General features: G+C 53.4%; 1 protein-coding gene across 1 annotated transcript; it reads left to right on the top strand.

The window, feature by feature from the left end:
• The first annotated feature begins 3,564 nt into the window (after positions 1-3,564).
• OAF (out at first homolog) lies at positions 3,565-14,869 on the top strand. The gene is made up of 4 exons (XM_074561168.1): positions 3,565-3,951; positions 11,829-11,963; positions 12,529-12,709; positions 13,228-14,869. Exons 1-4 carry the CDS (start codon positions 3,715-3,717, stop codon positions 13,500-13,502), a joined length of 828 nt encoding a protein of 275 aa, XP_074417269.1. The 5' UTR covers positions 3,565-3,714; the 3' UTR covers positions 13,503-14,869.
• Positions 14,870-18,450: the final 3,581 nt, after the last annotated feature.

Below are 18,450 nucleotides of genomic sequence, written 5' to 3'. Positions count from 1 at the left end.
TGCTGTTCTGCCGCAGAGGATGGGAGGAAGCGTGCCCCTTGCCCCTCCAAAGGTGAGGGATGCAGAGTTGTTGGCAGCAGAGCAGTTCTGAAGAGCAATCTTCTTCGGAGGAGCAAACCGCTCTTCCCCACTGCCCAGCCTCACACAGGCCAGCTCCCCACTGAGTTACCAAGATTGTTTCTTAGAATAAGCAGCTCATTCACAACAAACATCCACGCTTTTTGATGTATTGGTGGTACTGTTGTTGTGGTGTTTTAAATACCTTGGTTTCATGCTCATAACAAGAAAGCTGGCCACAGAGCCTTACTGTAAGTTGATGAGAAAGTAGCAGTAATTATTGCTCTCTCCTCCGTGGGAGGATAAACTTCAGATGCTAATGGCCTCTAGAGCATTGACTCTATGATAATGATTACTCACATTGGGGTGAAACACCAAGGGGAAAGGGCCTTCATTCTCTTTGCTCTTCAATGCTCCTGTGTTCAGGGGATTGGGCAGGAAGCATCCCAGACTGCATAAGAGATAGCTGCAGCAGTCTGATTTTGGACTAAGAGGGGAAAGGATTTTTTTTTTTTTCTTTTTTCTGGGGAGGAGAAGACAGGGCAGATATTTTCCTGGAATGGATGAAGAGAGAGGATGGTGCAGGTATTTATGCATCATCCAGCTTGACAGCATGCATGCAATAGCAAGTGGGTGGTAAGTGGTGAAGACAGGGTGGCTGCAAACATTTTTATTTGCCTGGTAAATTTGCATGCAGGGAAGGCACAGGTCTTGCAAGCAGTTTACCCACAGAGCCTTGTGTGGGATGCTATAGGACTTCTTACACTCTCTACTTCTATTTTTCCTTTCCCTGCCAAGGTTCTAAGCTTTTACAGCAAGGGCTGTCTTTGAGTCCAGATCTTAGTGGGCACTGATCCCGTCCCGGTTTTCCAAGGCGCCGATGTGACACTGAGCTTCTGTAAATTAAGTTTTGAGGTGAGGAAGAGGGAATGAAGATTTGTAGCTTGTCCAAATATTGGTGGTTTTCCCCAGGGATGACAAAGGATGCATCTAAGGCACCGAGGCAAACCCCATGTCAGGTTGTAATCCCCTGCTCCCACGCACTGCCCTGCTGGAATTTCACAACAAAGCACAGCGGAGCGTGTTTTCTCTTAACAGCATATTTTTTTCCTTAACCTTGTTCTCAAACATGGCTGAGGTATTTTAATGGTAGTTTTCTCCTGGTAAACAGACTGCAGCATGCACACATACCAGAAACTCCTGGCCCAGACCATTAACATTCAGTAAAACTAAATGCAACTCAGCAACTGGCCCTTCAATGGGAGCATTGAACTCGAAGGCATGTTTCACCTTTCCTACAGTTCAGAAGTAGATTATATATATGAAGAGCTGCCCCATGTTTGCAAACAGCAAAGGTAGAAGAGACTGACTGACACCAGTGAAGAATTGGTTTGGCCGCTCAGGCCTGACCCAAAGTATTTGAGCTGTACTTGCTCTTCAGTAATTCTCCACCTACTAACCTGTTGAAGTCTGTCTTGCTGGGATGCTGACCAGCAGCGTCTATTTCACTGGTCAGCTTTCAGTCTCTTTCAAGTCTCAGCAAAGGTCTGCTCTCCTGTGCTCCCTGGTTACTCTTCTGTTCTGGGCTGAAGAGCTACTTGCTCTTCCGTTCTGTTCCCTGCCAGTGTTTTGAATCCCCACCCTCCAGTATTTCTTGTCTGTGTATCCATTCATTTTGGGACTGGGATCAAACCTTCCATTGCCAGGTCAGATTCGTGGTTTGATTGTGCCCTGCTCAAATTGCAGTCTGCAGGATTACAGCATTCCTGGCAAAGCGCTGAGCCTTGGAAAGAGCTCTCTGAGACAGCCTGCTTTCTGAGCTCCTTTGCTCTTGGAGGTACCAGGAGAAAAACAATACTGCTTACTCCAAGCCAACTTTGCTAGCTTACTAACAGTGTGAAGGATGGTCCTGAATTACCTCTCGCACACCAGGATCCAGGTACACAGTGGGCACTGCTAAAACCTGCAGCTGGCAAGAGTGTGTTCCCGCAAACGTGTAGAGCTGCAGGGAGTGCAGCCTTATCTCCCTTCATCCTTTATCCTTCAGCACAGGCACGGGACCGTGTGGTGCTCAGGGCTGATGGACCTGAAGTAACCCCAGTGCAACAGGGAAGCTGATTCCCGATTTGGGCCGAGAAGCGAGTATGGCCCTTTGGGATGGAAGTCTTCCAAGGGTTATTTGTGCCCACTGACCTCATGACACGTTTCCTTCCAGCCCCTGCTGGGGTCCTCCTGTCTTTTTGCATAATCTCCTCTGAATAAATGCACTGTGAGTGGGGCCTTCTCCTTTGCAGTTTTTGTGATAAGGAACTGTCTTCCCATAGGTTTCTACCTTGTGGGCCCTCCCTCTCTTTTTGTATCTGAGCTGAGCCATTTCTTTTTTCCCCTGTCTGCACCTCTTAACTTTTTCTTCTCCTCGGCTCTTGTTTTTAGCACTGCTATTGTCCTGAAAAGTATTTCAAGGAGACAATTTGTTTGAGGGAGGCTGTGAAAATTTAAGGTTAAAACTTGTGTGAGGTCCCACAAAAAGCACTACTTGGACAAGAGTGATCTCTTTGCCTGGAAGTGTGGGTTTAAATGGTTTTTCCTATTTATTTCTGTGCTTCTCCTTGCAAAGCCCCTTTTTTCCGAGGCCCTGATCTTGCTGTCACAGTGACCTTTGTGTTTGCAGAGAGACCTTTTGAAATCAAAGGGGCCCTTCACGAGCATCTGCCCATCTGGAAGTGATTGCAGAACTGGGTGGGTGAAGGGCAGATCGGGAGCTTTTTGACTGTGAACTGCTGAGTCTGAAGTGACCCTGGCGCACATGCCTGTGAAAGAAAATCTCAAGTGGCCTGCGTTACATCCTCAGGGGCAGGAATCCACCCGGCGTGCCTCACAACAGACCTGTACCAATGCGCTGTGAGAGCAGCCGGAGCAGTCAGGTAAATGTTTGGTTCACAGCAACTGCGTGTTTAGAGGTATTTGTGCAGGCAGGAGAGCTGGGCTTTGTTCTTAGCGCTGCCCTCCGTTCTCCTTTCCGACTGCAGTTTGTAGATAGTGGCATATCCCAAGGAGAAGCGGGGGGGGGAAAACCCAACCAAACTAAAAGCAAACCCACACACACAAAAAAAAGTCCAAAGTCACACAGAGCAAGTGCTTCGAAGAGCCCTAAAGCTGGCTGGGGGAAGATGTCTCTCCATTCTGAGGCCGGGCTGGACGGGGCTTGGAGCAACCTGGTCTAGCGGGAGGTGTCCCTGCCACGGCAGGGGGCTCGGAACGAGATGGCCTTTAAGGTCCCTTCCAACCCGAACCGTTCTGTGATCGTCCCGCCACCCGGCTGCCACCAGGGAGCGGGGACGCCGCTTAGGACGGAGCTCGCTGCTGCGGCCCTGGGGGGCGGCTGCCCTGCCTCCCCTCCCGCGGCGCGGCCGCGCTGGCCCTTTAACGGCGGGGCGGTGCGCCGCTCGGCGGGGCCGGTCCCTGGGCCGGGGGAAGGAAGTGACGGGCGGGGGGGCGAGGGAAGAGCCCGCCGAGGGCTTGAATGAAACGGGCGAGCGGGCGGCGCGCCGAGCTAGCCCAGCGGGGCCGCGGCGGGCCGCCTCCCCAGGCCGCCGCTCGGCGCTGCTGCCGCCGCCCCATGCCCGCCCGGCGCTGAGCCCGGCGGGGCGCGGGGGGATGCGCGGCCCCCGGCGCCGGCTGCCGGCGCTGCCCGCCCTGCTCTGGCTGGCGCTCGCCCCGCTGCCCGGCGCGCCCGGCCCGGCGGCGAGGGCCGAGCTGCGGGTGCGGGTGCGGCTGCCCGGCGGGCAGGTGACGGAGGAGAGCCTGCAGGCCGACAGCGGCTCCGACTGCATCAGCCTGGAGCTGCGCACGGCCGACGGCGCCCTCGTCACCCTCACGGCCGACTTCAGACAGGTAGGGCTCCGGGCTCCCGGCCGGACCGGCGCCGCGGGGTCCCGGCGTGCGGGGTGCCGCAGGGATGCTCGGCTCGCCCCGGGGTCCCGGCGTGCGGGGTGCCGCAGGGATGCTCGGCTCGCCCCGGGGTCCCGGCGTGCGGGGTGCCGCAGGGATGCTCGGCTCGCCCCGGGGTCCCGGCGTGCGGGGTGCCGCAGGGATGCTCGGCTCGCCCCGGGGTCCCGGCGTGCGGGGTGCCGCAGGGATGGAGCGCGCTGTCCTCTCCCCTCCCGTGGTGCCCCGGCTCCGGGGAAGGGCAGCGGTGGGATAACCCGCGGTTCCCGTGGTGATTCCCGGCGGAGATGGAGGAGATCGAGGACATAAACCATGGTCCCAGCATGGGAATTCCAGCCCTTTGCACCTCGCGGGTCAGCAGATGGGCTTAGCGGGAGGAGCAGGTCAGGGCTCGGGCATGTGTGTTTTGTGGGCTGGGTGCTGGTGACATTGGCACAGAAGGTCCTCCCGGACCTGGGACCGACTTGGAGCCTGGGAAAACCCTGCCTGAGGGTCCAGAACTGTCTCTGAGGAGTGGAGGGTCCTCTCGCATGTGTGGGGGAGAAGTCAATCCTCTCGCAAGCAGTGTCGAGGTCTTTGTTTGCAGGCTCTGCGGAGCAATTCCCACACCTATAGCTCCAGGCCATTTAGGCAGGCTGCTGTCCCCAGGGGTGTTACACCTCTAACCTGGGCTGCCTCTGTGATGAAAATAGGCGGTGAAGATCCCAGTGGGATGGGTGGCAAAGCCTTCTCCGCACCCGGTTGACCTTAGCAGCCACGTTTGTCTTTGCTGAGGTGCGAGTAGCATAGTTTTGCATGGCAGGCTCGTTAGCAACTGGGCATGGAGCAGGGCCAGGCAGGAGAGCCTGTGTGTGGTGGGGAGAGCTCAGGTTCTTGACCGCTGGATGGGGGTGTTCATGCTCTGCTGTATCTCTAGGGCATCTCTCCCCATGATGCACGTGGGGTACAGTCAGTTCCTTAGGTGGACTCCTGCAGTCTTTGGGAGCACACATGTCAGTTTGTGGTGTGGGAAGTGTCTGACGGTGGGACTGACAGCAGCTCTTCTGCAAGGCGAGCATTTAATCCCAGCCCAGCGTGTGAGAGGTGGCCTCTCTGCAGGGAGGTGGTACTTGCTGAGCTGAAGCCCAAGACACCACATTTCTCAGTGGGAGATGGTAGCTTCTGGGCCAGCATGGCATTCTTCAGAGCATGCCAAGCCTGGCTGGATGCAGCAAAATTTCTATCGCACAGGGAAGAGCTGTGTGCTGCCATCTGGGTGGCACGGCAGTGTTACCTTGTTCCAACCCTCCGTTCAGACTGTTTGCTCGGGTGGACTTTGGTTTGCGGCAGTAAGAAGCTCAAATCCACGAGATAGGAAGGTGGTGTGTCCCAACCTGTTGTGAACCTTGGAGCCTTCTGCCAGGGATTGTTCTGGTTTCAGTTGAGCTGCTTCTGGGGACAGCTTCTCTGAAGGTGTCTTGACTTCAGTATGTTAAACCCTTAGCTCCATGCATCCCCTCAGCTCCTGCTGGAAATACACGGGAGATGATCCCTGGAAGGCTTTGCAAGCATAAGACTTGCAGAAGTCCGTTCCTAATCTTCAGTTTTAGAACAGTTGGGTACTGTCTCTCTGTTTTATGACTTTGCTGGAAAATAGCTGAAAAAAGCCAGAAAGACATTAAGGACGGAGGAGATGAATTTGCAGTGCAGTGAGTAATGATGTGAGCAGGCAGCTGCCTGGCCAGGCTTCCCCTTCTGACCTGTTGTCCTGGCTGCGTGCAGGCATTTTCCTGTTCTGCTCTGGTGCTCATCTCCCTAACATTACACAACTTCTCCCCTCTAGAGAGATGGTCTTGAGGCTCTTAGCCTTGGTGAAAGCAGCTGGGGTTGTTGATCTGGCTTTCCCAAGCTAGATTGCATGGTCATGCTGTGGCCAGGATGCTGGGGTTTTGCACAAATGATTTTTCCACTTCTCTGGCTTAAACTGCAGGGGGTTAGTCCAAAAGCAGATATTTTTCTTTATTATTATTATTTTTTCTTTGCTGACAAGGAGTTGCTGCTAGACCAGGGGCTGGAGAAGAAAGGAATTATAATGAGATCAGGGTTTGTTTCTCTGCTCTGACAGTGGTAGAAGCTGGGTAGGACTTGAGCAGTGGTTGGTCTTCCACAGAGGTGGAATTTTCATTTCTCTTCCACCCCTGCCTCCCTTCCAGAGCTGAACCTGAAGGACTCATGTCCTCAGAGTACACCAGGTTTTATTTCTCATTCTCCAGTCTAGCACAAACTGGTCAGTGGGAGTCCAAACTGGGACTCGATGGTTTTTGGGTAGTGCAGTAGCGAAGACCATTTCTTTTCTTGCAGTTTGAAAGAATGTGATGAAAACACTTCTTTTCCTGTGTAGTACTGTCAGGCGTAAAATGTATTGCAAAAAGAGGGAGGGGAACAGCAACCCTGAATGTTATGTCTAATTTGAATAGTGTGATCTTGCCAGTTGTTAAACAGTGGCCTGAGAACAAAGTGGGTGGTTTTATTCCAAGGTCAGCACAAAGATACAGAGAAGTTCTTTTTCCTTTTGATTGCTGGAAAAGATGTGTTGGAAACACAAGGGAGAAAGTATGGGTAATGGTACTTTAACGCTTGCACCGCTAGTCCTTTCAGTTTTCTTGTTAATAAAGCTGATGTTACATGGTAGTCTGGGGTGGTGCTTTGAGAATTTCCTTATGCCAGGGGTCTGTCGTGTTAGGTGCTAAATGACCAGGTGATATAGGAGAGCATCTGTCCAAAGATGTTATCTGAGTAATTTGGAATCTCTTCTCTGTAGAGATACCAAAAATATAAAAGGATCATTCATCACACTCTGGGAGGGCAGGAGGACTGGGCTTATTAAAACATGGTGGTGTTTGTTACCCTGACTGTAGTGAGGTGCCTAAAAATGCTCTCTCTTGAGTGGATCACTCAGTGCGGGTAGATGGCAGCTGCACGTCACACAAAGGCAGCGCGATGCTGAGCTGGAAGGCTGAACTCCTGCCTTATGCCAGAGCTGCCCTTCTCTCGCTCCACGGCTTTGGGGAAGTCACTTGTTAGGTAGGATCCAGTTTCAAAAGTGGCCTCTGACAGTTACTTTTAGGCATCCCTCAGGTGGTGGGTGATGAGCATGAGGATGTTTTTCCAAACATCTTGGAGCATTGTGGGGATTTCTGGCTGCTCAGTGCTTCTGAGAATTGGGGTCAAACCTCATTGCTTCTGAAAATGTGCTTTTTTGCCCCTCTCACAGCACATCCTTGGTTCACCTTTGTAGGTACCTGAGCATAAGAGGCAGTGCACCAAAGTGTCTTCATTCTAGCCATTTCCAGTAGGAGAGGGGTTAAAAACCATACTCCCCAGCCAGGGTAACTCAGCTGGCTGGACCCCCAGTGTGGATGCAATAACGTGTTCTCTAGGTTCTCCAAGCACAACGACTTTCTGGCCAGCTCTAGCTCTTCCCCCAGGGGAGTGCAGGCAGGGACCTGAGCACAGCACAGGCTGCTGACAGCGTAAGGAACTGGGCTCAGGAGTGACGGTATTGCCCAGTGCCCCGAGCAGTGTGTCCCCGCTGCATGTACCCCCCACTCTGAACAGGCATGCGACAGCAAAGACAAAAGTGGGTCCCACAGCAGCACTGATGTCCTTGGGGAAGAAAAAATTGGCAGGAAAGCCAAATGGGTTGCGGGGAGGAAGGCATTGAAATAATTTATTTCCCTGGGAACTGGTTTGCTCCACTCAACGTGAAGTCGAGATGTTGGGCTCAGATCTAGACCACACAGGCTTCTAAGTCTCTACTGGATAAGCCCTAGAAATGGAGGTCGAATTGTTCTCGCACCCCAGATGACAGTCCCTGGAGGAGCTGGCTGAGAACAGTGCAAGGAGGGAAGAAGTTTGATGATTTCCCTGCTCCTCCTTGCAGGCTAGTTCTTTGCTGGAGCTCCCTTCAGTAGGTGCAGGCAACCTGGGCTGTGGGGAGCTTAGTGCGCTGATTTCCTTTCTGCATTTAGGAAAGAGGAGCCGCTTTCCCCTTGCTGTGAAAGCCAAGGCTGCGGTTACCTCCAGTGCCATGGTTCAAGCACAGCTGCAGAACTGGTTGTTCTCTGTTACACCGAGCGTTTGTCGTCCAAGCCTAAACAATAGCTGTAACTGTATGCGCCACACGAGCGCGGGGCAGGGCCAGGGATTCTGGACGCCCCCATGATGAGTTCATCTGGAGAGTCCCCACGTTGCAAAGGCAATGTTCTGCTGGGACTTGTTGCCTGCTGGGAAATTTTGCAGAAACCCTGAATTAAAGGTGCCGTTTGTTGCCTTGGCCGGGTACCCACCTTGGCACTGATTCACCCCCTGCTGCTGGTGGGAAGGAGGTGAAGTGGCCGGGGAGGGAAAGGCTTTCTCTGAGTAGGAAAAAACTTCAGTGGCTCTTTTTTTTGATGTGACAAGCTTCGGTTCATGCTCCACTTGAGGTTACATAGCAGGGAAGCTGGGCAGAGGCAGGCGACGTTTTGAGATGGAGAGGTGAAGCAGGGCTGGGGAAAAGAGGAGGCTGACTTTTTGGTAAGGAGAGAGTGGTCACTGCAGGGTACGTGTCTCCCAGAAAACAGGCCAGCATGCAGTACAGTTTTAGCCTTGCTCTGAAATCCACAGTAAGGGTCGCTTTGGGTTTGCTTGGAGCCAGGGGGAGGTGGGATTTCTCTCAGTGCCAGCAAACCTGGACTATTCCCATCTTTCCCAGTGCACCTCCCTTGGTATCAGCAAATTGCTGAAAGTCCCTGACACCAGAGCGGCCACTGAAGAGTGCCTAACACCTAGAGTTCAGGGAGCACCAGAGCCCTTTTCATGGCTTCCTTTAGATGCAACTGGAGAGAGGGAGGGAGAAGGACGTGGGCTGGGAGAGGGACGTGGGCCAGAAGCACTGGGTATGCAGGGAGGAGGAGAAGAAATGACCTGCTCTCTGGGGAACCCAAGCCCAGCATGCCGGGGGGGTTGCAGGCGTTGAGGGTGGCAACTGGGGGCAGCTCTGGCAGGCAGCAGCGTCAGCAGGGCTGGTGGAACGGCTGGCTTAGATAAAGATCTGGCTTTGCTGTTTAATGTACTGGCCCAGGCAGCCAGGCGCGGAACCTCTCTGATTCAGCGGGAAGGGGCTGTGGCAGGCAGGTGGGGAGCAGAGGGCTGGCTGTGTGCCCAAGGGGAGGAGCAGGGAGACATGAGGGAGATCGGCCATGCCTTTCTGAGAAAGGAGAATCTGGGGGTGAAGGAAGCGATGGGTTGTGCAGTGGGACACCGCCCCATTGGTCTTTACTGTCTTCCCACTTGCTCTTTTCTCCTGCAGCCGTATCTCCCCCACTGCAAGACCATCTTTCTGCACCTTTCTCTTTCTTTCCCTCCTTCTATCCCCTGCCAACAAGCTCTTTCCATAGTAATTTTTGCAGGGATCTTTATCAGAGATTACCTGGACTCATCGACCTATGAATCAGTAAACATACAGAGATAGGCAAATACGTATTTAGATTATCTGAGCACCAGCCCTGGGTCACTCGCTGGCTGGTAAGATGGAGCAAGGCTGGAGCTGGAGGCAGTACAGTAAGGTGCTTTGAGGGCAATACAGCAGCGGCCGGTGCCCCTGTGCACTCCGAGCCTGCTCCTGGTGTCTGCCTTGGGTTGGAGGGGGGAGTAGATGCTTGTCTTGATGCCTGGGAGCTGTTCATTTGCTCCACTGGTCCTTCCTCTCCTGTGTGCGTGGAACTCAAAAACCCTTAAATACGTAAAAGCCGTGTCCGAATTCATCACTGAACAGGGTGACTGAATCCAGGAACCCTTCGTATACTGTGGAAGTGGCGCCTTGGGACCTGAGCCCACCTGGGAGGGAGCTTTTCTCTGCCTGGACTCTGCGGGGGCAGCTGGACTCTGGACTTGGGAGGCAGAGCGAGGGACCGGCAGCTCTGTGGGATCGGTTGGGAGCTCGGGACCGTTCGCTAGGAGCAGTGAGAGCTGTGCATCTCTTGTACGCATCAGCCGTGAGGAGGAAAGAGATTTAGGTGTCTGAAGGCTAATTCTTAAATAGGCAGATCAGAAGCATTAATCAGTTGCTCAGCATGTTCTCATTTTACAAAAATTGCCTCCAACCTGAGAAGTACTGCAGTGTTTGTAGTTTCCTGCCTGTAGAGGTTTTGTGCAAAATATGGCTATCCCCGTTTGCTTTTTCCAGAGTGAATGCTGATTGTTCAAAGTGAATTGAAATTAAATCTGCAGTTGAGGATGCCCGGGTCAGCTACTAGTTTTAGTCTACTCATCCTTGGGACTTGCACGGTATGGGACCTCACAGCAGAAGAGCACAGCTGGACTAAATGGCGATGGGAATGTGGATCACTCCAGTGGAGCCAATGTCTCAGTGGGAATTCTCCCCATTAAAACTGTCAAAAAATAATGATTCCATAGTGATTTCACAAGAATTTTTGGTATCTGTTTCTTCCAAAACCTCCTTTGTGTCCTGCTCTTGCGCTGAGCTTTCAGTCAACAAATGCACCCAGCAAAATCCTTTCTCCTGTCCTGGGGAGGGAAATGCATCCCAGATTGCAGCTGTTCTTTCAGATGTCCAGATGTGCACTGGATTGCATATCCTTTTCTCTTCTGGACATGGAAGAGAAGGCAGGGAATAAATAGCGGGCTGTATGAGCTAGTCGGCAGAAAAACTCAGCGCAGGCACTGCTTAGAGCTTGTAGAAAAGAGAAAGGCTCCCTTCTTCTCGGGGCAGAAAGAGGTTTGGAAGAAGCCGAGCTTATGAGCCATACAACAGGAATAGCTCAGGAGGAGAGAGATGATCTTAGCAGCTTGGCATAGCTTCTGTTTGCTGGTCCCTAGCCACCAATATCCGTCCAGTTCTCTGTGGAGGACATTAAGAGCGATGGCTGTGGGTGGGTGCCAAAAGGCAATAATTGTTCTTTATACTGAGAAGGAGGCACCGTTACGATCCATCTGCTTAGCCCTTGTAGTAGTATGGTCTGACACCAAGACAGGGGATGGAGGATTCCCACGGAGTCTACAAAAGCCCCTGAAGCTAGAAGCCAGATGAGTTGATACCTGCACAGAAATCAGTGTTACCAGAACAGGATATAGGGAGGTTTTGCTATTGAACAAGGTGTTCTGTGCATCTACCTGACGGTAACTATGACTGGTTTCCAAGCTGGTTTTGGAGATGGACTACAATCCATGTCAGAAGCTGTCTATATAAAATGCCAAAATTACTGACCCTGGCAGAAAAGGTCAGCTGCAGTTGATCGTAATGGTTTCCTTCTGGCTTTAACAATTTGACTTCCATTTCTGTTCCACATGCTGTTGGGTTCAGAAGTGAATAATTTGTTCTCCAGGATACCAGTTGCTCAGAAGCAAGTGAGGGAAGGCAGCAGAAGAAATTTGGGACTGCTTGCCCTAAGTAATGCATGGAGATAATGGCTATGTGGTATTTGTTTAACAAAACAAAACGAGACTCTGCGGAGGCTTGCCTCCCTTCTTGGTAAAGGACAGAACCCCCCAGCTGTTGTTTGAGGAAGCCATGGACGTGGGATGTGACCTGGCAGCAATTTGTCCTTGCCACAGTGGGATTGCGAAAAACCTTATTTCTTTACAGACACCGGTTATTATGCTGCAGGCCGTTGGGTGGGATTGAACCTGGGACTACACCCCTGTGCTCAGGAAGCAAAGAAGACCTTTGACTCTGTTCTTTTGGCTGGAGCCTTTCTCTTTGACCCTGACTGACTTCTCGGTTCACCCCACTGATGCCAAAGAGCTGTGACTCTCACTCCTTTTATTTCTCTCTTTATCAGGAGGTGAAGATCTTCCGTGCCTTAATCCTAGGGGAACTGGAGAGGGGCCAGAGCCAGTTCCAAGCACTCTGCTTTGTTACACGGCTTCACCGCAACGAGATCATCCCCAGCGAGTCTATGGCAAAGCTGCGGCAGGTGAGAGGCACCCTGCAGCTGGCTTCAGTGCCAGCTCCATCCTCCAGGTCATCCAGGCTTTCTTAGAGCCGTCCTGCCTGGGTACCCTTCCCGGGCAGCTGCCCAATGGCTCAGCTATTAGATCCATCTTTGACCACCCCTCCTGCTTGAGGGACTTGGGATTAAACTAAGTTCATCAATAGTATTGATCCTGATCTACTAATAAACTAGAAGGAGGCATGATTTAGTTCAGCCTATTCTGTATGAAAGGGTAAGTGGATGGCTAGAGCAATCACCATGAAAACCCTTGGCCCGCATTGCTCAATGAACCAACTACTGATTTGGGACCACTCATCACGACAAAGCATTGAGAAACAATCCCAGGCAAATCAGAGCAATGACAAACTATCATCAGTTTCCGCAGCACCAAGTTTATTAAGTGCATTCCATCCAGATAGGATGCAGGTGCATTTACAGAGGAACATCCATTTACACATTGTCTTATGTTGGTGTGAAATTCGGATGTACTGTAAAGAATAATTTGTTGCAACCAGGATTGAAGTTTTCATTGTTTCATCCTCTGCAGAAAAATCCCAGGACAGTGCGGCAGGCTGAGGAAGTACGGGGCCTGGAGCATCTCAGCATGGATGTAGCTGTCAACTTCAGCAAGGGGGCCCAGCTCAGCTCTCACATCCACAATGTCTGTGCAGAGGCCAAAGAAGCAATTTACACCCGAGAAGAAGATGTCAAATTTTGGCTGGAAAAAGGTAAGCTTCCTTCAGTTTCAATGGAACTGTTCTGTCAGCAAGTTGGCACTCTGCTGTGAATCTCTCCTGCCAGGTTTCTGGTGATCGGCACAGATCACTTTGGCTTCTCTTTCTCTGTCTTTACAGTGGATAAGGCATCCGTATAATTTTCTCGCACGTCACATTGCGCTAGTCTTATTTCTTAGCATACGTGACTTCTTTAGGTGGTGCTCTCCTAGTGAACCTAATTAAGCAGGTATTTTCAGGGCAACTTTTCACCTGGTCCATCACCCGAAAAAAATATGTTGCTTACACATTCTGTCTCTCTTTCAGCTTATTTTCCTTACGGCCCTTTCTTCTCCCATGGTTCCTATTCAGACTCGTGTCCAAACAGCCCTGCAAGCGCACTCTGTCTAAGCTCATTCTCCTCAGCTGTCCTGGAGCCTGCGCACAAAGAGCAGCACTTGCTTTGGTGGCTCTCTCCTTGGCCTTGCCTTTCAGCAGCGCCCTGAGCAGTGTCTCTCCGCTTTCTCCCGCAGGGGTGGATGGCTCCATGTTTGAGGTCCTGCCGCAGACATCCGACCTCCCTGACCTGCAGCGTTGCAAGCTGTGTGCGGACCGCTGGAAACCCTGCATTTGCAGCTACTCACTGAGCATCGAGTGGTACCCGTGCATGCTGAAGTACTGCAAGAGTCGCGATGCTGGGGGCAAGGTTTCTTCTTACAAATGTGGCATCCGCAGCTGCCAGAAGGGCTACACCTTTGATTACTACGTGCCGCAGAAGCAGCTATGTCTCTGGGACGAGGAGACCTAGCAGAGCCAGGCCAGACCTTTTCAAGGGGCAGCTCATCTGCCTCCTGCCACCATTTATGACGCTAAGGGCCTCCTGGAGCTGGCTGCTCCAAAGAAGGAATATGGTTCACAGCGGTGCCTTGTACCAGGAGAGCTCTGTGTGTGTGCCTTTCCTTCTGGCCCCCTGTGACTCCCTCCCCACCTCATGCTGCCTCATACTGTGATAAACGGGCTCAGCTCACCACATGTTGATGCCCTCCTGCCAGCTGCCAGGAGATCTGTTTTCCTGGAAGAAGCAGGAGACGCAGGTTGCTGGGGTGAAGCACCGGGCGGGGTGTGTTTTGCCCTGCTCTGGAGTTAGCAGATGTGAAAGGGGGCACCTCTGATCAGTTATCAGCCTCAAGCATCCTGATGAGTGGTCAGGGCAGGGAGGAGAAATGGTCTTGATAACCCGGGTTGTCAAACATCTCTGCCATTGAAGAAGCCCCTTCACTAACTTCACCTCCTGGTGACACAACAGCATTTCCCAATGGGAAAACAGCTGATTTATGGGACCACATACCCCGAACAAGGAAGGTACGAAGCCTACCCAAAGCAAGAGCCTGCCTGTAGCTTTTTCTAGTGTCTGACTGGCTGTTATATCCTTCCTGTGGCTAGAAGATATAATGGGGGGATATATCCCAGCAATGACTCCTGCCCCTAAAGGACTCATAATTAGAGCTCTAATTAATCCCTGTTTAGACTAGCAAAGGCCCAACTTTTTGTGTTGGTCCTGTGACTCTCCCAGTAAGAAAGGAACATCTAGAGACTTGTGGCTACCATCATAACACTGTGGTTGCAAGGGGGGAGGATGATCCCAGGTGGGTTCGCGCTGTCATTTTGACGAAGGCAACATTCTACATCTACGTCCAGTTTTATGTCCTACTCTGCCAGCCATTCACAAGAAGCTCTTAGATAATTGTACTGCTTTGCTGTGCCTTGGTTTCCCCCATATGTAAAACAGGGACAGCACTGAAGCTGATCTTGGCCCTGGTATATACCTGGAGGATATCAGACAAAAAGCAGTGCAGGAGCACTGCCTGGTTCCTGTGTCCTCTTCCACTCAAGTTAGAACAAGCAGGGAGGGGAGGGAGGCTGTTGGGGTCATTGTGAACCCCTGTACCTCCTGGTGAAAAGCCTTCACGATGTGCCTTTTTGCCTAAAATACAGGAATTTTTGACAAAAAAAAGAATAATTTGGTCACAATTATTTTTGTATTGATCACTTAAGGGGGGAGAAGGGAAAGGTATTTTAATATTGCAAAATGAAGTAAAACACACTTGAAATGATTTTTTAAAAAACAAATTATTTATCATTTGTAAAGTAAAATAAACTGATTTTTTTAAAGCATCTCTGGTTTAAAAGATTCTCTGTGCATTGTAATCTCTGCGTGATCCAGTTGTTTGGGTTCTTGGTTAAGAATTGTTCCTTTATGGGTAAGTCTCAAGCCTGCACCTAGGACACTGAAGACCCATGGATGGGAGGAAACATCCTGCTGTGCAGCACGATGGCAGCACTTATCAATGTGGTCCTGCATCTCAGGCGTATTATCCCCAGCCCCTCAGTAGGGAGACAGCTTTGTCTCATCTCAAGCGACTGTGGAAGCTTCGAGCCTGAGCTCTGGTGAAGCAAAAGACTAGCAGTAGAGGCAGGTCCTGGCGTTACGCAGGCTGATGCCTGCTCTTCTCTCCGAGTGAGTGATGGTGGGATCCCATGAGGGGAAATTATGCAGATGTGGCCAGAGGCTTGTCCAGGTCCAGCAGCCTCAATAAAGTATTCTTTGTCTATTCCTCTGCAGCTACAGCTGAGGGGAGATGAGGGCGGTGGAGTTTTGGGCCAGCTCAGAGCTCTAAGCTCAGTGGCTGCTGGAGGGAGAAATGTGGAGTGCTGATTCCCCCTAGTGTGGTGAATGCAGAGATGGGACAAGGACTTCTGCAACCTCAGCCCTTCTCCGTGCCACCCACCAAGGCAACTTACCCCCTTACTGTGATTTCTGAGGAAGCTGAAATTGCTGCTTTTTCACTTACGTGGTCAGCATCTGCAGAGGGTGTGCTCCACTGCCTCGGCTCCTGCTGCAGCAGGACACTGTGGGATTTTGTCCCTGCGTGTTGGAGTTAAATCCAGCTGTGGGGCAAGCTGGGCTGTGAGCGGAGCGGGAGAGGTTTGCAGGGCGGCTGCGTGCCTTTCTGCTGGGAGCCCTGTGTGGCCCATTTCCACTCCTGCTTCTTGTACGGGGCTGCTGGGAGGGGACATGGGCTTGCTTTGGGAGCATTGGATCACATCCTGGCAAGCTTGAATGCACTGATGTTGTAGTGGTGGGGCCCTGGGGTCATAGAGACATCCCAGCCCTTCCCTGGATCTTTTGGCAGCGCTGAGCTGGGGTATTCCCAGGCCACCTCAGGAAAGCAGCATGGTGCACAGCAATGCAAAACCATCGCCTCGGCTCTGTGGGGTGATGGAAGCGCCTTTTATGACCTGGACCCACGTTCGGCAGCGCAGGTCAGAGGGTGTTTTGAGCATCTGCATGCAGCAGGGCCAGCGCTGTGCCATGGGAGCTCTGGGAGCAGCAGATAAGTAAGGGACATGGACTCTAAATAACGATGGGCACTATATGCTGAGCTCAACTCGATGATAGTAATTCCTGGATTTGTGCACGCCCTGGCGGAGCTGGGCTTTGAGGGGAGGCGAGCAACTGGGCCACGTCCCTTGAGTGTGCCACAACCCAAACCTCCTCTTTCCCGTAGCCAATGCCACCTGCCTGCCCTGAGGCTAGTGGGGGTAAAAGGGGTCCGAAAGGTCGGTCGGGGGAGCTCGGGAATGGCGGGGGGCACTGGCTACTTGCCCTGTGGGCGGTGGAGCCCTGGGGCAGCCCGGGCTGGGGCTGGGGGCTGTGCCCGGGGCTGGGGGCTATTCCCGGGGCCTGGGGGCTGTGCCCGGGGCTGGGGGCTATTCCCGGGGGTGGGGGCTGTGCCCGGGGCTGGGGGCTATTCCCAGGGCTGGGGGCTGTGCCCGGGGCCGGGGGGCTGTGCCCGGGGCTGGGGGCTATTCCCGGGGCCGGGGGGCTATTCCCGGGGCCTGGGGGCTGTGCCCGGGGCTGGGGGCTATTCCCGGGGCCTGGGGGCTGTGCCCGGGGCTGGGGGCCGTGCCCGGGGCTGGGGGCTATTCCCGGGGCCTGGGGGCTGTGCCCGGGGCTGGGGGCTATTCCCGGGGCCTGGGGGCTATTCCCGGGGGTGGGGGCCGTGCCCGGGGCCGGGGGGCTGTGCCAGGGGCTGGGGGCTATTCCCGGGGCCTGGGGGCTGTGCCCGGGGCTGGGGGCTATTCCCGGGGCTGGGGGCTGTGCCCGGGGCTGGGGGCTATTCCCGGGGCCGGGGGCTATGCCCGGGGCAGCCCGTCCCGGTGCAGATTTCCTGGTCTCCACAAGTGGGTGCTGGCGGAGCGCGGCTCTGCGCTGGGAGGCGAAGGGCGTTGCGGGGGTAGAGGCGGCGGCTGAGCCCCCCCCGGCCGGGGCGGGCGGCGGCGGTGCCCGGCGGCAGGGAGCGGGGATGGATGCGGTCCATGCCCCCACAGCCCTGCAGCTCGGGCCCCGCAGGGTGTCGCCGCATCCCCAGCCTTGCTAGAATCGCACTGCATTTGCCCTTCCAAAGAAAAATCCTTCTTCTTGGTAACACCCTCGCAAAGCAGCTGTTGCAGGTGGAGACAGGAGACCTTCCTGGCAGAGAGAGAAGGCGCAGCTGGTCAGGAGCACTGGTGTAAATCCTTGCTGCTAGGAAAAAGCAGTGGGGGATTTTCTAACATCTTTCTGCAGTTCGTGCTTTCAGGGCCCGTCCGAAGGCCATACGCCATAAATCAAGTGCTATCTGCAGAGCTTATCTTCCTCCAAGAAGGGAATAAACACCGGCAGCAGGTTGAGGAACACATGCATACAGCAAGGATGAGAGCGGATAGATCGTTCATTGATGGCCATGGAGAAAAAAAAAAGAGCAGCATATCTGCTGGCATCTGGGAGTGATCACCTCAGGACAGAGTTAAAGCACATCTGCCTTTGCCTGGAGAAGGTGGTCTTATTTCCCCAGCAGAAAGGAGTGGTGATGCTGGGATCCCTCCCCTATTTTTTCTGTCTCTGGGAGCAGAGGTGGTTCGAGTAGCTTAATAAGGAGGGTGTATTCTCTCTTGCCTGCATAGCATATCACTGAAGCTCCTACAGCGGTTTGGGGAGAAAAGCACTGAAATACTTGATTTTTTCCTCGTGTTCCACTGACCACAAAATAATAGTCAGAAAAAACAGATCCCACCAGCTGCAGAGCAGGACTGGTAGCTGGAGGATTCCCGGTTGTATTTGGCAGCGTCTGCAGGGCCAGGAGAGGGCACTGCGGCCCTGCCCGCGGCCGGGACAACATCCCCGGCCGGAGGATGCCCGCAATCCCGGCCGGCTGGAGGTGCCACCGCGGAGGACTTGCCTCCCTGGGGCTCCGGGACAGGCTGCTCAGCTCTGGAGCAAGGGGCAAGCACAGGAATAAGAGAGAAAAGAGCAGTGACAAGTGAATCTGCCAGTTGGTATACGAAAGGTGCTCTGATGTGGGGGGAAGGAGAGCTCTCGCGGTCCCCAGCCTTCCCAGGGCCTTTCTCCTGTGCCCCAGAGGCCCTTCAAGCTGGCTGGGAGCCACCAGCAAATCCATGTTTGACGCAGCAAAGACACCTGATCGCGTCAGTCTTCAAGATGGGGAAAACCCAGAGGTGGGGGTCATGCCGAAAACACTAGAAAACAGACCAGCAGCTGCCCAGGAACGCCCCGAGGATCAGGGCCTGAATGGCTGGGGCTCCGCCACAGGCTCGGGATCGGTGGCAGGAGTCCAGCCCCTCCAGCAGCTCGAAACAAGCTGCCTGCGCAAACCACCCCGTGTCACCTTTCTGCTTCCTGGAGCAGTGCTAAA

Source organism: Larus michahellis, chromosome 17 (assembly GCF_964199755.1).
Source record: "Larus michahellis chromosome 17, bLarMic1.1, whole genome shotgun sequence".
Classification (NCBI taxonomy): domain Eukaryota; kingdom Metazoa; phylum Chordata; class Aves; order Charadriiformes; family Laridae; genus Larus; species Larus michahellis.
Note: the sequence above shows the minus strand (reverse complement) of the source record. Positions and strands in the feature narration are given on the sequence as shown.